The 21,377-nt window shown below is 43.1% G+C and overlaps 1 protein-coding gene across 1 annotated transcript; it reads right to left on the bottom strand.

Moving 5' to 3' along the window:
- Nucleotides 1-2,875: 2,875 nt before the first annotated feature.
- Nucleotides 2,876-20,445, bottom strand: LOC134490745 (hepatic lectin-like). The gene is made up of 6 exons (XM_063293993.1): nt 20,280-20,445; nt 15,122-15,229; nt 12,730-12,804; nt 10,368-10,519; nt 5,282-5,394; nt 2,876-3,424 (listed from the first exon to the last, which is right to left on the bottom strand). Exons 1-6 carry the CDS (start codon nt 20,320-20,322, stop codon nt 3,283-3,285), a joined length of 633 nt encoding a protein of 210 aa, XP_063150063.1. The 5' UTR covers nt 20,323-20,445; the 3' UTR covers nt 2,876-3,282.
- Between the last annotated feature and the right edge of the window lie 932 nt (nt 20,446-21,377).

Genomic DNA, 21,377 nt, shown 5'->3' with positions numbered 1-21,377 from the left:
CCTGATGCTGCTTACTTGGAATAACCTAAACAAAAAAAGGGGAAGTAAAAATCTGGGATGACCCTCTTGGCCAGATGGAGAGTTAAACTACACATTACTTTAAAACTAGGAATCCTTTTAAATTCTCCTGTTTCTGCATGACCTAGCTAGTTGCAATATCACTGCAGGGATTGTTTCCTTTCTCTTCGGGACTGTTTCTGCCTTACAGTCATTCCTTTCTTTCTTTTATATTATTTGAACTTGGGAGATCTCAAAATGGGCTGGCAGGCAGGTGGAGGTGGTGGAAGAGAGCAAAAAGCCAAGCTAGAAAAGATAAGCGGAGTCCCAAAATCAGATTCACCCCATTCCTGTTTCAGGGATCTGATTAAATTTTCCCTGCTGATATCACCCCTTAGAGGTAGTCCAGACAAGAAGCACCAAACATGAGTACTAACACTACCTTTACTGTAAGGTTACATTAACAGAATCTTGCAAGTATGACAGTACATCTCTCCCCTCTCGCCTTTACAGTCCAAGAAACTAGGGAGGGTCCCTTCTGAGACATTTGCCATGCCCCCATTGCTTCTGCGAGCTTGGCTGCCTCTTATCTGACCGTTGCCTAGTCTGTAGCTCTCCATTTGTCTCCCAAGGTCATAGCCACATACTGTTACAGCTGGTTAATGCCTGTCAGGATGGAGGCTGAGTCTGAGTCTGAGTCTGAGTCGGATCAGCCGATTGCAGAAAAAACGAGAGAGGGCCTTGAGCAGCAAGATCCAGAGCCACCAATTGAAGATAGACATGAGGCAGATTCAACGCCACCTATCGGTGTGTGAGAAAGGAGGCTGGAAAGGTTGGCTGAGCAGCGAGAGAAGCAGTTGGCTCCTGAGCGAAAAAGGCAGGAAAGCTGAAGATATAAAGAGCGCCAGAAGCCAGAGCCAGTTGTTGGAGACAGCTGTTCTCTTCTCCCTGCCTTGTTTTCAGAATGCGCCGCCTCAGCTGACCTCCTTACCTTGTCCGCTGACTCTGAGCCTCCTGCCTCTGCTGCCTGCCCTGCTTGCCTCAGAGCCCTGCCTTGCTACCGAGCTCCGCCCTGCCTCAGATCCTTGCCTTGCTACTCAGTGGTTCTAGCCTTCCAGTCCAGCCTGTTTTTGCCTTGCCTTGCTGCTCTCTGATTCTAGCCTTCCAGTTCAGCCTTGCTTGTCTTGTCCTGCTGCTATGTGATTTCCAGCTTCCCAGTCCAGCCCTGCTTCGCCTTGCCTTCCACCTTACTGACTTGGGAAATAGCCTATTCCCTATTGCCTTTGAGTTAATGTGTTTAACAAACTGCAAATAAAGAACTTTATTGCACCTCTTCCGCGTCTAGTCGAGTTAGCCAGGACGGTGCCTTGCTGAAGGAGGATGGCAGGAGAAAGCCAGCTACTTGGCCAAACATGACTGGCATGATCACCATCAGAACAACCCCGTTTGGCAGTGATTTGGAATAGACACAAAGGGGACAGGAACTTTTATGCCAACATTGGCACAAAAATGGGTGGATAACACTTAAACTCAGAAACGGGAAAAGGTCCAGAAATACAGCAGAAGTGCTTGCTTATTGTGTCCCTGCCTGAGTCACCGTGGACTTATTTTTTAAAAAAATGGTATTTATATTTAAATGCTGCTTTTCATATCTCTGCCTGAATCATTGGCTGGGGCTTGACTCTGGCAGCATGTAAAAATTAAGAGTGTGGTGGGTCATTTTTGTTCCTTATAGATTTTAAAAGTAAAGCTGTTTGGGTGTCTATTTTTAATTCAGAAAATAAGCAGATATTAGTGACTAGAAATCTGAAAAAATACTTCCAAAAACTGTGAGAACAAAACTACTTCTAACTAGAATGCAATTCAGAAACATCGCCCTGTGGTATAAAAGCCATAGTTGAAAACGTGTGGGTTGTGAGGGTATTTGTCAAACATTTCCTGGACATGTAGATTATATACAGTAGATTCCTTGGTGTTCTCTGAGCTTGATTGTTTGTTTGCAGACGTTTCATTACCCAACTAGGGAACATCATCAGTGCTAGTGAGTGTGGGGTTTGCTTCCTGTTTATATATAATGGCTTGCCCTGCCAGTGTTGGTGGGGGTGCTGTTCTCTCCCTGGTAATTCCTTGATTAGGGTATTGTTTTCTGCTTGTTTGTCTGGTGTTAATCCCTGCTTATCTGGGTGTTGGCTGCTGGAGAGGATCTGTTCTGGTCTTTTTGTTTCCTTCTTAGCTTTTTTATTGTCTCTTTTGAATGGTGTGTAAATGTGGTTTATCTCTAGGTATCTGTTGATGGCTGATTTATCTGAACGCCAAACTTCCAGTAATTCCCTAGCATTTTTGGATTTTGCTTGGTCTAAGATGCTCAGTTTCCTAGTTGAAACTGTGGTTGAGTCTGTCCATGTGTTGTGAGATTAAGGAGTTTTCATCATGTCTTCTGATGGCTAGTTGGTGTTCGTGCATGCACTCTGCTAGTCTTCTGCCTGTCTATCCTATATAGTGGCTGTTACGGTCCTTACACTGTATGTTGTAGATAACTCCTGTTTTTTCTTCTTGGGCTACTGGGTCTTTTGGGTTACTTAAGATGTTCTGCAGAGTTTTGGTTGGTTTATGTGCTACGGTGATTCCGTGTGGTTGTAACAGTCTATTGGTTGTTTCTAAGATATTTTTGATGTATGGCAGTGTTAATCTACCATGGTTTATCTCTATGTGTCTACCCTTTCCCCCTGCCATGGACTGATTTTATGACCAAGGCACATGGTTGTGCGCTTATGCTCTTAGTGAATGTCACACAATCACAAGGCTTTTCTGGGAAGCATTTTATACAAGCAGAGACCCCTGTACTACTATCACTACACAAAGACTTTTCAAAGGAAGGAAGGAAGGGAGCTGTTTTGCATATTTTCTTCAACTTTTTACATTAAAAAAGCAAACCAAGCAAAGAAAATACTGTTGGAATGCAAAGTAAGAGAGATGGGATTTTGCTCGATGACTACATTTCTGGATCAGTTACATTGTTTAAAACATGAAAAGGAAGTTTGAATCTACATGTCCCACGAGGCATCCAAGTATATAAAAAGCCAGACTATGAAATTCATTGATTCAGCTGCAGAATTACAGAATAACTAAATGTTGGCAATAAAAATCATTTGGGATTTAAAACAGTATAACAACAACAACAACAACAACAGAATTGTCTTTAAAAGTGAGATATAAGACGTCTCTTTGGTAAAATCTGCACTTTTTGGCAGTTAGGCCCTCAGTTCCCCTGTGCCGTGAGGCTGTTTAGAAGACTCTTGGCAAGGATTTTTCACAGATATAGTAACATAAGTATGTGCAGTAAACATCATTCCATTCTCCATTGCCCCAGAGATGCGCACAGTCCTCATTCGAGAGATCGTTATTAGGTTCTCCTCGCTTCCAGTACCTGAGAGTAAAATAAAAGAGTGTTTTAAACAATAGTCCACCAAGGCTTGAAGAGTAATTAATTTTTTAGTCTTTAATGTGCCAGAAGATTTTTTTTTTTTTTGCATTTTTGGAAAGAAATCTAGTATGATCAGACAACTCCTAACAACCGTCATGTGATTAAAAAGCAGCTAAACAGATGTGGAAATGGAGATCCAGACTAGGATTGTGATGGAAGAAGTGTGTGTTGAATATTTGATTTATTTATTTATTTATTTTTCAAATTTCTGTTACCGCCCATCTCTCCCAAAAGGGGTACTCTGGGCGGTTTACAATAAAATCAAAATTAAAAGCATATAAATGACAATAAAATAAATAAAGATAAACCAGAGATAAAATCCAAAGAGGTGAAGATCTTATTTGTTGGGGAGAGATCTATGGTACTAGCCACCCCCAAGAGGAACTGGTGCCCCTCCCACCCCAAGCGAGGCGGCAGAACCAGGTCTTCAAGTTCTTCTGGAAGGCTGGGAGCGAAGGAGCCTGCCTCACCTCTGGGGGCAGAATGTTCCAGAGGGTGGGCACCACTGCAGAGAAGGCCCATTTCCTGGACCCCGCCAGATGAAATTCTCTTACAGACGGGGTCCGCAACATGCCCTCTCTGGATGATTGGGTAGGGCAGGTCGATGTTATGGGGATGAGACGGTCCCTCAGGTAGCCTGGCCCCATGCCACGTAAGGCTTTAAAGGTAGTAACCAACACCTTGAATTGGACCCGGAAGCAAACTGGCACCCAGTGCAGCTCACGCAGCAATGGTGTTGTATGTGCCAACCTAGGGGCACCAATAACTGCTTGCGTGGCTGCATTCTGGACGAAATAGCTTTTTCCTCCATTGCCTCCCTTTCTTGTTGCAGAGGCAGAATCTTATTGTTTTGTCCCTATGTTTGATCAGGATAGCAGTGCAGGAAAAAAGAAATTCGCGTATGTCACGTGTTGTTTTTCTGCTGAAAATTTTGCCCCTGAAATTCTTCTCTTATGCATTATCAGCCCCTCTGCAGGAAATGTTCAGCCAGACAACTACAGAGAAAGAAGAGGTAACTTCTCACGTGGATCCTGTCTGGATCGGTGTACCAACTGCTGTTTTGATTTTTTTTAATGAAATGTTCCAGATATATATTTAAAATAATATAGAATTGGATCTTTTAGAACAGAGGAGCATAATCTGAAGCTCCAGAGCTGCATGTACCCTCTCCAGAAAGGTTTTGGTACAGTTCCAGAGACCTATCACTAAACTGTAATTGTTATTTGAAAGAAAGGAAGAATTACTAATCTTAGCAATGGCTGATTGTTTTCTTTTAACAAAATGAAATCAGATCAAATCTAGTTTTTTTCCCCCTGCCTTATCTGCTCTTCCTAGCAATATTTAGAACGGGAGAACAGCCAAGTAACAATTCTGAGTTCAGCTTAATAACATTTTCTGGATAAAGGTTGAAGTGAGTACACAAGAATTCCAGCAAGCAACTTTGCTTTGAAATGTGGAACCTACATATGGGCAGTTCAAAACGTTAGATTCCGCCTTGGTTCTTCCTGTGTTTTGGTGTAACAAGCAGATCTTCTCAAGACATTTGCACCTGGGGTTTGTTTCTGTAATAGTTACTAGCCACATTATGAGGGCGAGAAGCCTCTCTTACATGACCTGATCCACTCTTGGGGAGGGCAGCCCACTAACAGGCCGTTCAAAGCAATGTGTGGCTCTGGCATGGAAAAAGTACATTCTTGCTTTAGAAGGAGCTTTTGAGAGATTATATCTGGGGAAATATTCTGATTGCCACTTAGGATCTGGAGATAGGCAGAATGAAATTCAACACTGTTCAGTGCTTACCTGAAGCCATTTCTGTAACTGCTGCCATCCACCCATTTCCATTCTCCTTCTACATCTATGTCTGTAAGTCCTATCCAATGACGTTCATTCCTGGCTCGCGTCTGGAGGAAATTCTGCAAAAGAAAAGGACAGAGAAATACAGCAAAAGTTGTGAAGGTTGAGATCATGTGGAATCTGTGTCTTGGGCCACTGCTATTTTGTTATCAGGGGTGCACAAACATGGATCTGTTTGTAATCAAAATGGCACTGTCCATGGACATGAGTTAGGTGTCAGCAGTCTTTGGGAGGACCCCCATTTTGCACAAGTACACAAAATCTGAGAGGGGGAAAATGGGGATGGGGGGAATGGCCTGGAGAACAAGAATTTCCAAAGTAGCCTGATGAAGAGTAAATATCCTCGGAGGCTTAGGAATACAAACTGACTGGGGGAGGATGGGGAGGAGGAGAATGGAATGGTGAGTCCTGGGAGAGGATGTAGCACTTCATAGAACAAAATAGGGCTAGAGAAACTGTGGCTTGATTGGCATTGCTGAACTACAACTCCCAATAGTCCCAGGCAGGTTGTCAATAGTGAGGGATGGTGGGAATCATAGTTTGGCAACAGCTGGCTGTCCATAAGCTGCTGCTTTGAGGAGAACAGATAAAGCAAAGGGAGCCAGAGTAGGAATCTGCAGTTGAAAGGGTGGAGTATAGAGACAGGTTGTCCTCATTTAGTGACCACAATTGGGACCAGCAACTCAGTCATTAAGCAAAGCAGTTGCTAAGTGAAACTGAGACTGTGCTTATGATCTTATTTCAGCTTTCCTTTTCTTTATAGACCTGCAAAGGTCATAAATACGAGGATTGGTCGTAAAGTTACTTTTTCATCACCGTCATAACTGTGAATGGTTGCTAAATGAGGCAGTCACTAAAGGAGGACTACCTGTGAGTCTCTCTGGTTCCTAGCACTCAGGTGAGGTGATCACCTCCTGAGAGCACAGGCAACGCCAGTGATTGGTAACAGCAAACATTTGTGCTGGAATTACCTAGGGAATTTGTTGACATAGGAAGAGAGCCGTGTTATAGTCTATGGTGGCAAAAAATCAGGAATCTGGTAGCACCTTTTCTAACTAACACATTTTATTAAAAGACAGCAGTTCACTTCATGAGATGCATATGTGAGCCTAGTTTAGACCAACTTGGGTAGAATACAGAGCTTTGGATAGAAGATGCTAGGTTGTAATGGCTCATATTGTGCTGGATCAGTTTCCTAAAATGAATTCATCTGGAAGCTCAAAGGCGATCAGAGGCAGCTGCATCTGTGAAATGCTTTTAGGACTGTAGTTTCTAAGATCAATCTAGGAGATATCTATATAAAGGGAATCATGGCGAATGGTAAAGGACAGCCTTTCAAGAAAGTCCATCCATATTTTATAATTTATTTACTTACAGAGCTTATAATACACTCCAATCAGCTGATACTATGCAATGTATAACTTCCCAAATATGTACTTTGGGATTAATAACAAACATATCACCTTTCCTCATGGAGGATACTTTTATGCAGGGTTTTTGCACATTCCAGAATCAAATTTGGGGGCCCCCGTTTTCATACCATTGTTAGCTAAATTGATTTATTTCTGAGTCAGCTACAGTGAAACCAAAAACTGGGGGAAAAAAGTGATCTTCCTGTTTACAAGGATGAAGCTCTTATGGGCAGTATGTTTTTCTAGGCAGGATTTCTCAAGCTTGGCAACTTGAAGATGTGTGGACCTCAACTCCCAGAATTCCCCAGTCAGCATTGACTGGCTGAGGAATTCTGGGAGTTGGAGTCCACACATCTTCGAGTTGCTAAGCTTGAGAAGCACTGTTCTAGGGAAAGGAATTCTTGCTTTTCCCCACCCGCTTGAATCCTGTGCTTGATAAATGATTCTGTTCACACTACCTTAAAGAGAAAAAAAATAGCTGGCCAGTTTCACTTCCCAGCACATTCACTCTCTCTTTTTGCATAGAAACAAACACATACGCTGCTGACTCCACTGTAAACTGCAGCTGGAATTGATCTCTACCAACTGTTTGCCCAGCCTTGGCCTTGCTCTTAGGTGAAGCAAGCAGGGCTGAACTTGGCAAGAATTTTATTTCCTCCTGCAGGGGCAGGGGATGAGAACTGAAGGGGACAAGGTGGGAAGGAAAGAGCCACAGATCAGACCAGACAGGGTGCATTCCAGTACGCAAAAAGAGCAGCAAACAGACCAATCCCATGGAGGGTAGGAGAAAGCGAACCAGGATTTAAACCTTGTAGCTGACACACTCATTCGTATGTATGGGGAGGGGGAAGGGGGGCTGGATTCCTTATTCTGTAGTCACAGATCTCTGCTATGGATGTGATCAGAGGTGTCCACAGGATCCATCACTGTCATCCAATGACAAAAGCCGCGTGGTGCCATTGCAATGTAAGTCCTTCCCCTCTTGTACACAGTGCGCACATAAAAGGGGTGAAGTTTGCATCATGTCAGCCCAACACAGCTTTTGTTATTTGTCTCCCTCCCACCCCTCCTGGGGATGCTGCTACTTATAATTTCCCAGCTTGCAATAAACCACACCAAGTCCTTGAGGGTCCTGCTGTTACCTGGTTACTGAGATGTGTGTGGTGATGGTGGTAAGGTGCCTGAAGACTTAAGAGTCCAGCCATATCTGCATAGGAGATCTTGGTGTATAAAGTGCCAAGGTGCTTGTTGTCGCTTCAGTACTGTTTTTACTCTCTCTAGATCAGTGGCACCTTTAAGCTGTGTGGACTTCAACTCCCAGAATTCCCCAGCCAGCCATGAAGTCCACACAGCTTAAAGGTGCCGAGGTTGAGAAACACTGAACTAGATAAAGTATCCTTTTTCTTCTGCTTTCCTATAGGCATAACTTAGAATGCAATTCCCCCTTTCTCTAATGCTAATGTTGACCTTAATCCTAATCTCATCATGTAGGTAAAGGTAAAGGTAAAGATTTCCCTTGACATTAAGTCCAGTCGTGTCCAACTCTAGGGGGCGGTGCTCATCTCCGTTTCAAAGCCAAAGAGCCGGCGTTTGTCCGTAGACACTTCCGTGGTCATGTGGCCGGCATGACTACACGGAACGCCGTTGCCTGCCCACCAAAGTGGTACCTATTAATCTACTCACATTTGCATGTTTTTGAACTGCTAGGTTGGCAGGAGCTGGGACTAGCAACGGGAGCTCACCCCGTCATGTGGATTCGAACCGCCGACCTTTCAATCGGCAAGCTCAGCAGCTCAGCGGTTTAACCCGCAGCGCCACCGCGTCCCTTAATCTCATCATGTAGCCATGTTTAAAGCCACTCAAAAAAGTTCACAAATGCAGAACTGCCAGCATCCTATTCTTTTACCATCACAGCTAGTAAGAGGCTTTTAAGTACAGCAAAGAGATGGTGCCTGGGCATCTTTGCAGTTACCCCTTACAGTAACTGCTTAGACTTTTTCCCCCAAAGAAATGCATGCATCATATTCTAAAAACTTGGATGAAGAAGATGTGCTAGCAATTTATTTACTTTGTTGCATGGAATGGGGGCAGTGTGAAGGGATTTTAGTACTCCAGGATGTGTGGTAGCTTGTGGCAGGGCATGGATTGAATTGTATTTTTTGAACTCTCCTATTGGTCAACTAGAGAGGGACCAATGGTGTTCAGTCCCTGTTCTCTGTGTTTTGAAGTTGGAGAAGTGAAGGTATAGCACGTCCATTTTAAACTGGTTCATGAGACACTGAGGAGTGGAAATGGGATGATGTGGAGATAACCTGCAGAAAACATTGATTGAATTCATCTATGGTGTTAGACAGGATGTAGCTTATTTGGTTTTAGCTTAGCCTGCTATGTCAGTCCAGCCACTGGTTTGTAAACCATAGTTTGTTAGTAAGCCTGTGGTGCAAATCCAGACTATTGTGTCTGACCTAATAAATTAAATAAATTCAACCGTATTTTACACAATTTGCCAGCCAAGTCATAGGGTTCTTTGGAACATGCTTAGAGATCTCTTAGGTCGCATGTGAGCAACTTGTGTTACGAGGGCCACGTGCAACACAGAGCCCTTCAGTATTGCCCAAGAGGCAAATCTCCCCCCCCACCCCCCAGTAAATCAAGCTGATTGACAGGTTGGGGAGAGCAGTGTTTCCTTGAGGAGGATGGCATGTGAGGATAACATTTCTGAGTGCCACCTTCCTTGCCCTATAGTTCTGCCCAATACAGTTTTGTGGGAAGGATGGTGGGTAGGAACTCCATCTTCTCCATGAAAATAACTCCCACTAGCCTGACCAACAGTTATTTCATAGGCCTGGAGGGTAGTAAGGAGGGCATGCAGGGACAGTTAATCCTCCATTTCCAAATACCAGCCCATCCACTCTGAACACATCTAAGTGAGAGCCTACGTGTGAATAAGGAAATAGTACTATTTTTCAAAGTGTGTATGTGTGATTGGGGGAAAAGACATGTGATTTTAATTTCATGTAGGAGAAAAGGGAGATGACAGTTCTGGCCATATTCACAACTGATGCACATTACTGATTCTACCTTGCCAAACATGTGCTCCCTGGGAGCAAAAAATTTTGCCTATCCATGCAACCTTTACCCTGTATGAAATATGAATGTGATTTTATGCCACGACTTTCGTATGCTTTTAAGTGCCCACCCATCCATCCACAGGCCCCTTGAGCCATATGTCTGACACAGATACACTGGCTGCCACTAGTTTTGTCTTATTTATTCCATCATTTATTTAGTATAAAATTTGCCCCCCCCCATTTTTTTTTCTGCTGGGAACTCAAGATGGTATATATGGTTCTCTTGCTTTCTCTCCCCCCACCCCCTCTCATTTTATTCTTGCAGGCAGGTTGATTAGGCTGAGAGAATATGTTTGGATCAAGGCGCTCCCTAAGATTCATGGCTGAGTGGGGATTTATTCCTGTGTCTCCCTAGTCCAAGTCCACCTTGCAAATAGACATGGCAGATGGGTGAGTCCCTCTGAATGTAGCAAACTCCTCAACCTTTCATGCTCTCCCCACCTCATAGTTATGCTCTCCAAGGAAGCAACCACAGTCCCCTCTTTTTACCTGTTCAGCCATATCATTGATGGCAACCAGTTGTGCACGATTGTCCCTACATTGATCGTTGGCCCATCTCCAGGTAACCCTCTTCAGAGAGAAGTAATAACATTTTCCATCAAAGTACTCCCACTGTGTGTGGTTAGGGCCACACGGGAACACTGGTTAAATGAAGAGAGATGATGTTAGCCCAAACTGGAAAGTTAGTTCTCTGATTTGCTTAACATATGATCCCTGTGACTTTTAGTTAAGTTAATTGCAATCTCTATAAACTAAAGTTGTCAGAATCCTTCCCCTCTCCATTTTTGAGTCAGAATTCCAGGTTCATTGGGCAGATCCAACCAACCACTTAATGCCAGAACTGGGCTGAAACCTTTGGGGCAGAAGGGCAGAAGATCTATAATATGAAGGGAAAAAGTGAAGGAAGCACAGCTTGGTGGATGTGCCTGCTTGGGATGTTGCCAAGCAATGAAAGATCTGGGGACATCTGAGTTGTTAGCCTTTTAATTAGGCTGCCAGTTTCTGAGGGTCATGGCAAAATAAATTTTATCTATCTATCTATCTATCTATCTATCTATCTATCTATCTATCTATCTATCTATCTATCTATCTATCTATCTATCAAATTTGTCACCGCCCATCTCCTCCGACCTAACATGCCACAAGCTGAAATCTCAAACTGCTGACCGATCAGAAACAAGCCAAGTTTGTTTAATCCACTAGGTGGCCGACTGGCACTGCATTGAAAGAAAGCGTTGATTAATTTCATAAAATCTTTCTACAGTATGTGAGAAAATCCCCTTGCAAGTAATCCACAAAATCTCACATCCTCCTTCAGGAATGATTCTTTTGTTTTTAATAAAAATCACCAATGGTTCAACCTTGTAAGTATAGAATGGATGAGAAAGATGATAAGTTGCCCATGACTACCTAAGATCCTTGGGGCTGATGGCCCAACCCATTTTATATTAATATACATTTTAAGCATGCTTAATCTGACTAATTTCTTTTCTGATCAGAACCATGCCTCTGTCTCAATGTACATCGTGGACTGTATGCCACTTTCCTATGAAAAATCCTTCTCTATGGAAAATCTACCCTGCCCCTGTTGTTTTGACCAATAGCATCTTCAGGGACAGAGATTGACTTTGTGGGTCAGGATTTTGGCAGAAAACAGCACAGGGTCTAGATCTGGGCCTAAGGTGCCTTTTCCTGCAAATCATAGTAATCAAGGTGTGCAATTTGGCTCACAAGATTTAAAGTCCAGATTGCTGCTCATTCTCCATTTGTTGATCTGCACTGGGCGGTCTGTGAATTAGTGGCTTTTAGAAATGAACAACAGACTCATGGAAGATAGGCCTATTAAAGATTATTGGTCTTGAAAACTGTGTTATCTCTGCTATGGAGTCAGCATGCCTCCAAAGTACCAGTTGCAAGGGAACCATGATGGGAGAGAGGTACCTCACTACCTCCTACTCTTGAACACCTCAGCTGGGGCAGCTGGTTGGCCATTGGGAGAAGCAGAATGCTGGACTAAGATGGGCCTTCACCTGGTTTAACAGTGCTCTTCTTATGTTCTTACCTTCATGCCTGTTGCACGAGAAGAGCCACTAGGTATTTTATATGAGATCTCTAGAGGCTGGTTTACACTACAGTAAGAAAGTCACTATATAACTATAGAAATGGAAGAGTCAGAGAGTTACCCTCTCTGCAAGACTGTGTCACCAAAATTTAGTAAGAGATGGCTGGAAAATGGAGGTTTAATTTTCCAGTGGGTTTCAAAAAGAAAGGTGGTATGTTAAGCATCAAAGTTTTAACACACCTAGAAAACCAAATACCTCCCTTGAGTTTCCCCTTCTTCTGAAGACATGACTATATCATCACTGTCCCCATTGCAGTCCTTGGCTAATGGGGAAAATATGTATTTTCTTTTTTTTAAGTTGCAGTTTTAACTCCATTCCTTTCCTATAGAGTAGGGGCAGAGGAAATACCCAATGCAGATGAAGTAACTAGGATGACAAGGCCTCAGTGGTTTGGCCTAGACTTTCAGAGGACCAGTCTGCTTCCCAGCTTTCTACAATTGCTTGTAAGAGAGAAAAACTATAAGGAAAGGAAAGGAGATCCCCTCCACCCAATTTTAGGAGTTAGCCATGGCCCTTCCAGTATCTACCAGTATATTCCCTTTTTCTTTCTGTGAAATAGTGCTAAGTATTGCAAAGGTATAAGCAGAAGTAACAAATACAGAAAACAGGAGAAAAGAATCTCACAGCTGTGATTATTTAGCAGTCTGAAAGCTTACTGAATAAATGCTGTCATTTTATAGCTGGAAACTCTAGGAAGATAACCAGGAAGGGTTACCATCAAGACTTACATTTGTTATCAAGGTCAGTCGTTGATACTGAAAAAATCATATTTATTTTGTTCACTTCTGACGAAAGAGTTGTGGCTGAAAAAACACAACAAAGGGAGGGAATGTCAGCATTTTTGAACCAGATTAACATTCCACATTTTAAAACTGATAATAAAGCATTAGCTTCTGCCAGCTGGGTTCACTTGTTCAGCTCGTTATGGTTTAATGCCATGCAAGATCCCAGCTATTGGGATTTGCAAACTATGATGTATGTCTTAGCATGATGAATGGACCCACTCCACACTGACTCATTCAACAAGCCTTGATGGTCTGTAGGACTTACTAGGGCCCCTGGGTCATTTTCTATGGCTTGCAACCATTAACTTTGTAGGAATAGAGGACATTTCCCAGCAAGACCACAGTGCTGAGTTCTGCATAGATGCCCAGGCTGATTTATGGGAAGCTTTCCAGGAAGATAAGCAGCCTGGCAGTGGCATATTGACAGCTCACTCCAGCCCAATGCAATGGGTCTCCTGGCAACAGCAGGGCCCGCTGGGCTAGGAACCAGGCGAATAACCAGCAGTCAGGACTGAAGGGGCCCACTGATCTAATCCATGGCATGACCACCCCAACTGGAGAGGTGAACGGTATACAAGGATAAGTCAATCAGCAAGTAACTGATCCTACAAACTGTGGCATCAAAGTAATACACATAAGCAGACCGTGCCCAGACTCATAGACATCAGCAGAGGGAAATAAACCCCAGAGACAGGCATCGAGAATTTCACTCCAGTGCATAAGACTGCCCAGCCTCAAAAACAAGGCTTCATCTCTGGTTCTGGCAACTTGCAGAACCTCCTGAGTAACAACTGCCACCCCTTCTTCTCCCCTACCCTGGGAACACAGCTGATGCCGGGCTTGATTCCCAGATGGGCATATATATGAGACAGGCATTTGCTCCCACTTCCCCCCTCCAGTTTTCAGTGTTACAAACCACGTCTGACCTCTCATCCACCATCAAGGCCTGGATGAGGAAAGAGAGATTGCAGGCATTGCAATACATTGATAAAGAGGTTTGACACAAGGCTATCCTGTGATTGGGAAAGAAGATGGTGTTAACTCAGGTATCTGCTTATAAATAGATGAACAATTAAGTAAATATAAATTTAGGAAAAGGGAAACACGCTGAAGCTATTTGAAATGGGCAGCTCAGATCCTTCTTAGTCGGGTAAGGTTCAGATAGATGTTAAGCCATCTTTACAAGCCTTGATACAGAAATGTGCTTGTTACTTGATTGTGTGAAAGCTGTGACACACTAAACGAACTCTGTAATCTTCTGATACAGCTTTTATCTCTTTTAATCTGTAATAGAATTTTGCTTCAGTAAAAACAAGGAAAATGGTTTTTGCCTCAGAGAGAATGATTTAAAGCTAAATACTGCATCTAAGTTCTCCAGAGACTAGTCTCAGAAAATGTTTGACAGTATACGCCACCCAGTTAGATTGCTGGTTCACCTAGTCCAGTGCTATCAATACTGAAAGTTAGGAGTCCCTCTTCTGGGGGAGATGGGCGGTGGCTAAATTTGAGTAATAAATAAAATAAATAGGAGTTCTCCAGAATTTCAGATATGAGTTTTTCCAGGCTCCACATGGAGACGCTAAGGATCTGGGAACTGATCCACGTAAAAAATATTCTGTTATTGAGTTACAGCCATGATGCTTTCAGTTGCTCTGATGTTTTCAGTCTGCTCACAGATTAATTGCGATTTGCCCAGTGATGGTGTTGGAAGAAAGGGACCATAGGGGCAGAGCACAGTCTCTGGCTAAATGGCTGGAAGAAGCTCCTCTTCAAAACTCTGGTTTGGCCTATCAGTGTACACCACCCTTGTCCTGTTTGTCCTCCAGATGAGCCAACTCTTATTTCAGCCTCAGCCTGCATGGTTGTTAGTTGTCTAGGAACTATGCAGCCTCACTTTTTTTTTTGATGAAGCCTCCCTCACAAAGCTCTTTTTGTGCAGGCTCTGGCAGTTTTGTCAGGACTTGGGAATTGAGATTTATTCTCATCTACTATCTCAAAAGAACTGTTTCACTTCAGGATCCCAAGGGTTTCCATCTCAGAAAGCCCAGAAGAGGAACATGATCAGGAATAGGTAGAATCCCTAGTGGATCCTCAGCTGTTTTGGCTTTCTGCCACATCAGCTCAAAGATGATGATGATGATGATACCAGGGAAGAGCAGCAAATGCTGTTTATAGTGTACAAAGCTTTATGTCATGTCTGAGGTCTTTGACTTGGGAGTGTGTCAGTAAAAGTTTAAGATTGCCCTGTAAATAATAACAGCATATACCTCTCCACCCAGCTGAAAGAGCCCAGCCAAGGATTACTCAATAAAGAAACAAATTATGAAACACGTACCTTTGGAAAGAACAGCAATGTAGAAAATAACTGTCAGGAGAAAAGAGACTGCCAGCAGAACATAGATATGGAAGTCGGATCTCTGGGTATAGGAAAGGCAATTTCTTTCTTTTTTTAAAAAAAGAGAGAGAGAGAGAGAGGTGAAAGAAATAGCAGAAAATTTATTCCATTGCCATTGGGAATCCAGAAAGAAAGTTATTTTCTCATCAGTGAGATCACATATGGATTCTTATTTTTGCTGGATGCCCATAGTATGAACTGAGCAGAGATAGCCAATATGTTATTGTATGTAATGTAGCAAGGCTTGATCACCTGTTGGCTGAGCTTGCATGATGTCATGAAATATTTATGGTTCATTTTCTGGAGATACTGACTGTGGTTGCATATTATTTCCTTGATCTTTATAGATTGGTGAGGTGAGGACTGCCAATATCTATAAATAGTATTATATGGTGACCAAAGAAGTGTGAGGAGAGTGAGTTTGGTGTAGTGGTTAAGGCACCAGGCTATAAACTGGGAGACTGGGAGTTCTAGTTCCACCTTAGGCACAAAGCCAGCTGGGTGACCTTGGGCCAATTACTGCTCTCAGGAAGGAGGCAAGGACAAACCACTTGCCCACTTGCAGGGACTGCTATAGTCTAGTCAGTCACCAGGAGTCAAAAAGGACTTGAAGGCAAGGGTCTTTTGGATTTGGTAGAAACCCCACAATTTCAGCAGAAATCCACATACACCATCAGCACGATGGAAATAAGGGATGCCCATTGATCCACTCAATACATCAATGGAACGTCCCACCAAAGAAATTATGCCTTCAGAGCAACCAAATCAGGGCAGCAATGGCTTTTGTTGTTTATTCGTTTAGTTGCTTCCGACTCTTCATGACTTCATGGACCAGCCCACGCCAGAGCTTCCTGTCAGTCGTCAACACCCCCAGCTCCCCCAGGGACGAATCCATCACCTCTAGAATATCATCCATCCACCTTGCCCTTGGTCAGCCCCTCTTCTTTTTGCCCTCCACTCTCCCTAGCATCAGCATCTTCTCCAGGGTGTCCTGTCTTCTCATTATGTGGCCAAAGTATTTCAGTCTTGCCTTTAATATCGTTCCCTCAAGTGAGCAGTCTGGCTTTATTTCCTGGAGGATGGACTGGTTTGATCTTCTTGCAGTCCAAGGCACTCTCAGAATTTTCCTCCAACACCACATTTCCAAAGCATTGATCTTCCTTCTCTCAGCCTTCCTTATGGCCCAGCTCTTGCAGCCATATGTTACTACGGGGAACACCATTGCTTTAACTATGCGGACCTTTGTTGTCAGTGTGATGTCTCTGCTCTTAACTATTTTATCGAGATTTGTCATTGCTCTTCTCCCAAGGATTAAGCGTCTTCTGATTTCCTGACTGCAGACAGCATCTGCAGTAATCTTCGCACCTAGAAATACAAAGTCTTTCACTGCTTCTACATTTTCTCCCTCTATTTGCCAGTTATCAATCAGGCTGGTTGCCATAATCTTGGTTTTTTTGAGGTTTAGCTGCAAGCCAGCTTTTGCACTTTCTTCTTTCACCTTCATCATAAGGCTCCTCAGTTCCTCTTCGCTTTCAGCCATCAAAGTGGTATCATCTGCATATCTGAGATTGTTAATGTTTCTTCCAGCAATTTTAACTCCAGCCTTGGATTCCTCAAGCCCAGCATGTCGCATGATGTGTTCTGCATACAAGTTGAATAGGTAGGGTGAGAGTATACAGCCCTGCCGTACTCCTTTCCCAATCTTAAACCAGTCCGTTGTTCCGTGGTCTGTTCTTACTGTTGCTACTTGGTCATTATACAGATTTTTCAGGAGGCAGACAAGATGACTTGGTATCCCCATACCACTAAGAACTTGCCACAATTAGTTATGGTCCACACAGTCAAAGGCTTTAGCATAGTCAATAAAACAGAAATAGATGTTTTTCTGAAACTCCCTGGCTTTTTCCATTATCCATCGGATATTGGCAATTTGGTCCCTAGTTCCTCTGCCTTTTCTAAACCCAGCTTGTACATCTGGCAATTCTCGCTCCATGAATTGCTGAAGTCTACCTTGCAGGATCTTGAGCATTACCTTACTGGCATGTGAAATGAGTGCCACTGTTCGATAGTTTGAACATTCTTTAGTGTTTCCCTTTTTTGATATGGGGATATAAGTTGATTTTTTCCAGTCTGATGGCCATTCTTGTGTTTTCCAAATTTGCTGGCATATAGCATGCATTACCTTGACAGCATCATCTCGCAAGATTTTGAACAGTTCAGCTGGGATGCCATCGTCTCCTACTGCCTTGTTATTAGCAATGCTTCTTAAGGCCCACTCAACCTCACTCTTCAGGATGTTTGGCTCTAGCTCACTGACCACACCGTCAAAGCTATCCCTGATATTGTTATCCTTCCTATACAGGTCTTCCGTATATTCTTGCCACCTTTTCTTGATCTCTTCTTCTTCTGTTAGGTGCTTGCCATCTTTGTTTTTGATCATACCCATTTTGGCCTGGAATTTACCTCCGATGTTTCTAATTTTCTGGAAGAGGTATCTTGTCCTTCCTATTCTATTGTCTTCTTCCACTTCCACGCATTGCTTGTTTAAAAATAATTCCTTATCTCTTCTGGCTAACCTCTGGAATTGTGCATTTAATTGGGCATATCTCCCCCTATCACTGTTGCCTTTTGCTTTCCTTCTTTCTTGGGCTACTTCTAGTGTCTCAGCAGACAGCCATTTTGCCTTCTTGGTTTTCTCTTTCTTTGGGATGTATTTTGTTGCCACCTCCTGAACAATGTTGCAAACTTCTGTCCATAGTTCTTCCGGGACCCTATCTACTAAGTCCAGTCCCTGAAATCTATTCTTCACCTCCACCGCATATTCCTTAGGAATATTAGTGAGCTCATATCTTGCTGATCTGTGGGTCTTCCCTAATCTCTTTAGTCTGATCCTAAATTGTGCAAGAAGAAGTTCGTGATTGGAACTACAGTCAGCTCCAGGTCTTGTTTTTACCGACTGTATAGATGTCCGCCACCTTTGGCTGCAAAGAACGTAGTCAATCTGATTTCGGTGTTGTCCATCTGGTGAAGTCCATGTATAAAGCTGTCTCTTAGGTTGTTGGAAGAGAGTGTTTGTTATGCAGAGTGAGTTGTCTTGGCAAAATTCTATCAGCCTATGTCCTGCTTAGTTTTGTTCTCCCAGGCCATGCTTACCTGTAATTCCAGGTGTCATTTGACTGCCCACCTTAGCATTCCAGTCTCCCGTGATGAAAATAACATCTGTTTTAGGCGTGTTGTCCAGTAGGTGCTGCAGATCCTCATAGAACTGCTCTACTTCAGCTTCTTCAGCATCTGTGGTTGGGGCGTATATTTGGATCACTGTGATGTTAGATGGCTTGCCCTGAATTCAAATTGAGATCATTCTATCGTTTTTGGGATTGTATCCAAGCACTGCTTTAGCTACTTTACTATTAATTATGAAGGCTACTCCATTTCTTCTGTGGTCCTCTTGTCCACAGTAATAGATCTGGTGGTCATTTGATGTGAAGTGGCCCATTCCAGTCCATTTCAGTTCACTGATGCCAAAATGTCTATCTTTAATCTTGACATCTCACCAATAACCACATCCAATTTGCCCTGGCTCATAGGTCTTACATTCCAGGTTCCAATGGTGCATTGATCCTTAGAACATCGGCTTCGCTGTTCACCACCAGCACCGTCGGCCGCTAGCCGTCCTTTCAGCTTTGAGCTAGCTGCGTCATTACATCTGGGGCTAGTTGAACTCATCCTCTGTTCCTCCCCAGTAGCATTTTGACCATCTTCCGACCTGGGGGTCTCATCTTCCGATGGTATACCAACATATCTCTGGTTGTACTGATCCATTTAGTTTTCACGGCAAGAATACTGGGGTGAGTTGCCATTACCTTCCCCAGGGATCGCATTTAGTCTGACCTCTCTGTCATGACCTTCCTGTCTTAGGTGGTGTAATGATTGCCTATCCTAAAACACCACCTGACTCATGAACAGGTTCATAAAGATATCTGACAGGGCTCTTAGCATGTACTCCATCGATTCCAATTTGGCCTCTACCACTCTTAGCCTTTCAGGGGTTTGAGATTCCTCTCCCTCCGGGCTGGAACTCAAATGCTTCCGTGAAGCTGAAGGTTCTGGGGTAAGGCTCCATTCTTCGCTCCTGACCGTTGACTCGGGCATCAAGCTAGTCGGCTCCTCGAGTCTCCCGGTCGTGGGGTTGGCTTTGGCCATCGTTAACTGTTTTCCCTCACAAGAAACTAATCTTGGCAGGAGCTAACGGTACAACTTTGGGTATTCTCAGCTTTATGTAATGATTGCCTATCCTAAAACACCACCAGACTCATGAACAGGTTCATAAAGATATCTGATTTATTAAAGAATAGTATGCAGGATCACAAAGAAAGCTGAGAATAGAAAAAGCACGCCAAATGCAAATTAAAAAACCCTCAGTACAAACGAGATCCCTCCCCCCGTAGAATCTTCCCAGGCTCACAATCCCAGGTGCTCCTAACGGCTCCTGATGGTCCGTGGGAAAAGTCCTTGAGTAGACCACATAACCCAAACACATTCCCCAGATACAGAGCTTGGCACAATGTTTCACAGCAGCTCCCTCCCACCATAAACGCACGTCAGCACCATGGCATGTGAAACGTTACAATGTACAGTGCACATTGAAACAGTGAACATGACAGGTGGCCCTTCACGGTTTAGCTCATGGCATCGTTGAGGTGCTCAAGCTCCAGCACCACGACAAGGTAACGATCCTTTGCTGAAAAGCGATGGCTTAAAACCTGCTTAAAACAGCCTTATCCATCTGTTACTCTCTAGCTGTATTGGAGCTCAACTTGCATAATGAGAAACATTCTAAATTAGATTTATTTTCTTAATCTTTAACTTTGGCCATTTATACATTATGAAAGAAAATGAAAGAAGAGCTGCAATGGAGGATTGTCCTCTGGCATCTTTTCTGCCTCTGAAAAATATGATATATAGCTATGCTGCTAATTGCTACTTAATTACATTAACTCTACTATTTCAAATATAAATTTTAAATCCCAATTTCAGATGAAATCTGACTCTTTATCTGCTGATTACTTATTGCCAAGAAGGAAAAAAAAATATTTACTTTTATGAGTTTGAAGATCATCTTGAAATGTTCCATCCTCCATTTGATTGAAGTCCTTCTTTGCAGATTTTGATTTTCCAAAAGAAGGACACTGTGGTTCACCTTGTCAATTCTACTGAAAGATCGGGCTATAACTACTAGTGGCAGAACAGTTTATGTCCCAGCTCCGGTGCCCTCTGGCCACAATTTTTTTTCTTTTTCTTTTTTCTTTTTAATATGGCCACCTCCTCCAACCTCATTGATTGAACTCTACAGTATTCCAAAGACAGCTCTTGGGCAATATGCTAATAACTTTCTTTTTTTCTGTTCAAAATGTTCTTGGCCAGAAATCAATGGTTTCGCCTCCTTGCATGCAGGAGTTGCTTTCCAGGTGAGCAGTATTGAAAATTGTCCTTTTTTGTTTTTTTTACAATATTTTAATTGCAGGAAAAAAGACCATCACATCATCTCAGTTATGGAAACCAGTAGCTTAAGTAGTGATGGGGGAGGGCTCTTTTCAAGTTATTGTTTGGCATGTATAGCCCAAACTCTAAAAGGCTTGGGTGCTTGATATCTGAAGGATCACTTCTTTGCCCATGTTGGGCTAAGCAAAGCCCAAACTTGGCCTATTGCCAAAATGTTGGCAATTGATTTATTTACTTAATTGTCTAATTTATATCCTGCCATAATCATTTGGTGGTTCACAAAAAAGAAGATAGCTGAATCACAAACAATAAAAGATACACTATAGACAGACCCTAAATAGTACTTGGCATCAAAACCGAAACCTCCTCCAGAAAATCTCCATCTTCAGCTTCTTCTGGGAGATGGATAGCATTGGAGCCAACTGGACTTCCTGTGGGAGGCTATTCCAGAGGGCTGGCCCCATTACAGAAAAACAGTGCCTCCAGGCTCTGGCCCCTGATCTCCCCAAAATGAGAGAGAGCCGGCTGCTTCTCCCAGCATGATCAAAGAGGTTGGGCTGGCTCAGGTGGAGAGCTGGGGTCTTGTATATCCATTTGATGTTGCCTTAAACTGTCCTAAACTCTATTAACTCTACAGTGGCCCATACTGTAATAGGTCTGGTTACTCTATTCCAGCACCAGTTATTTCCATCAC

This window comes from Candoia aspera, chromosome 2, assembly GCF_035149785.1.
Source record: "Candoia aspera isolate rCanAsp1 chromosome 2, rCanAsp1.hap2, whole genome shotgun sequence".
In the NCBI taxonomy this organism is placed as follows: domain Eukaryota; kingdom Metazoa; phylum Chordata; class Lepidosauria; order Squamata; family Boidae; genus Candoia; species Candoia aspera.
This window is presented reverse-complemented; position numbering and strand designations above follow the sequence as displayed.

Bases quoted from the DNA above. Each gene is read 5' to 3' on its own strand.
- LOC134490745 (XM_063293993.1), bottom strand. From the start codon at position 20,322: ATGGAGGATGGAACATTTCAAGATGATCTTCAAACTCATAAAA. The intron at 12,805-15,121 runs GTACGTGTTTCA...GTGTTTTTTCAG, and splicing joins CATTGCTGTTCTTTCCAAAG to CCACAACTCTTTCGTCAGAA. The intron at 3,425-5,281 runs GTAAGCACTGAA...TTTTACTCTCAG, and splicing joins AGTTACAGAAATGGCTTCAG to GTACTGGAAGCGAGGAGAAC.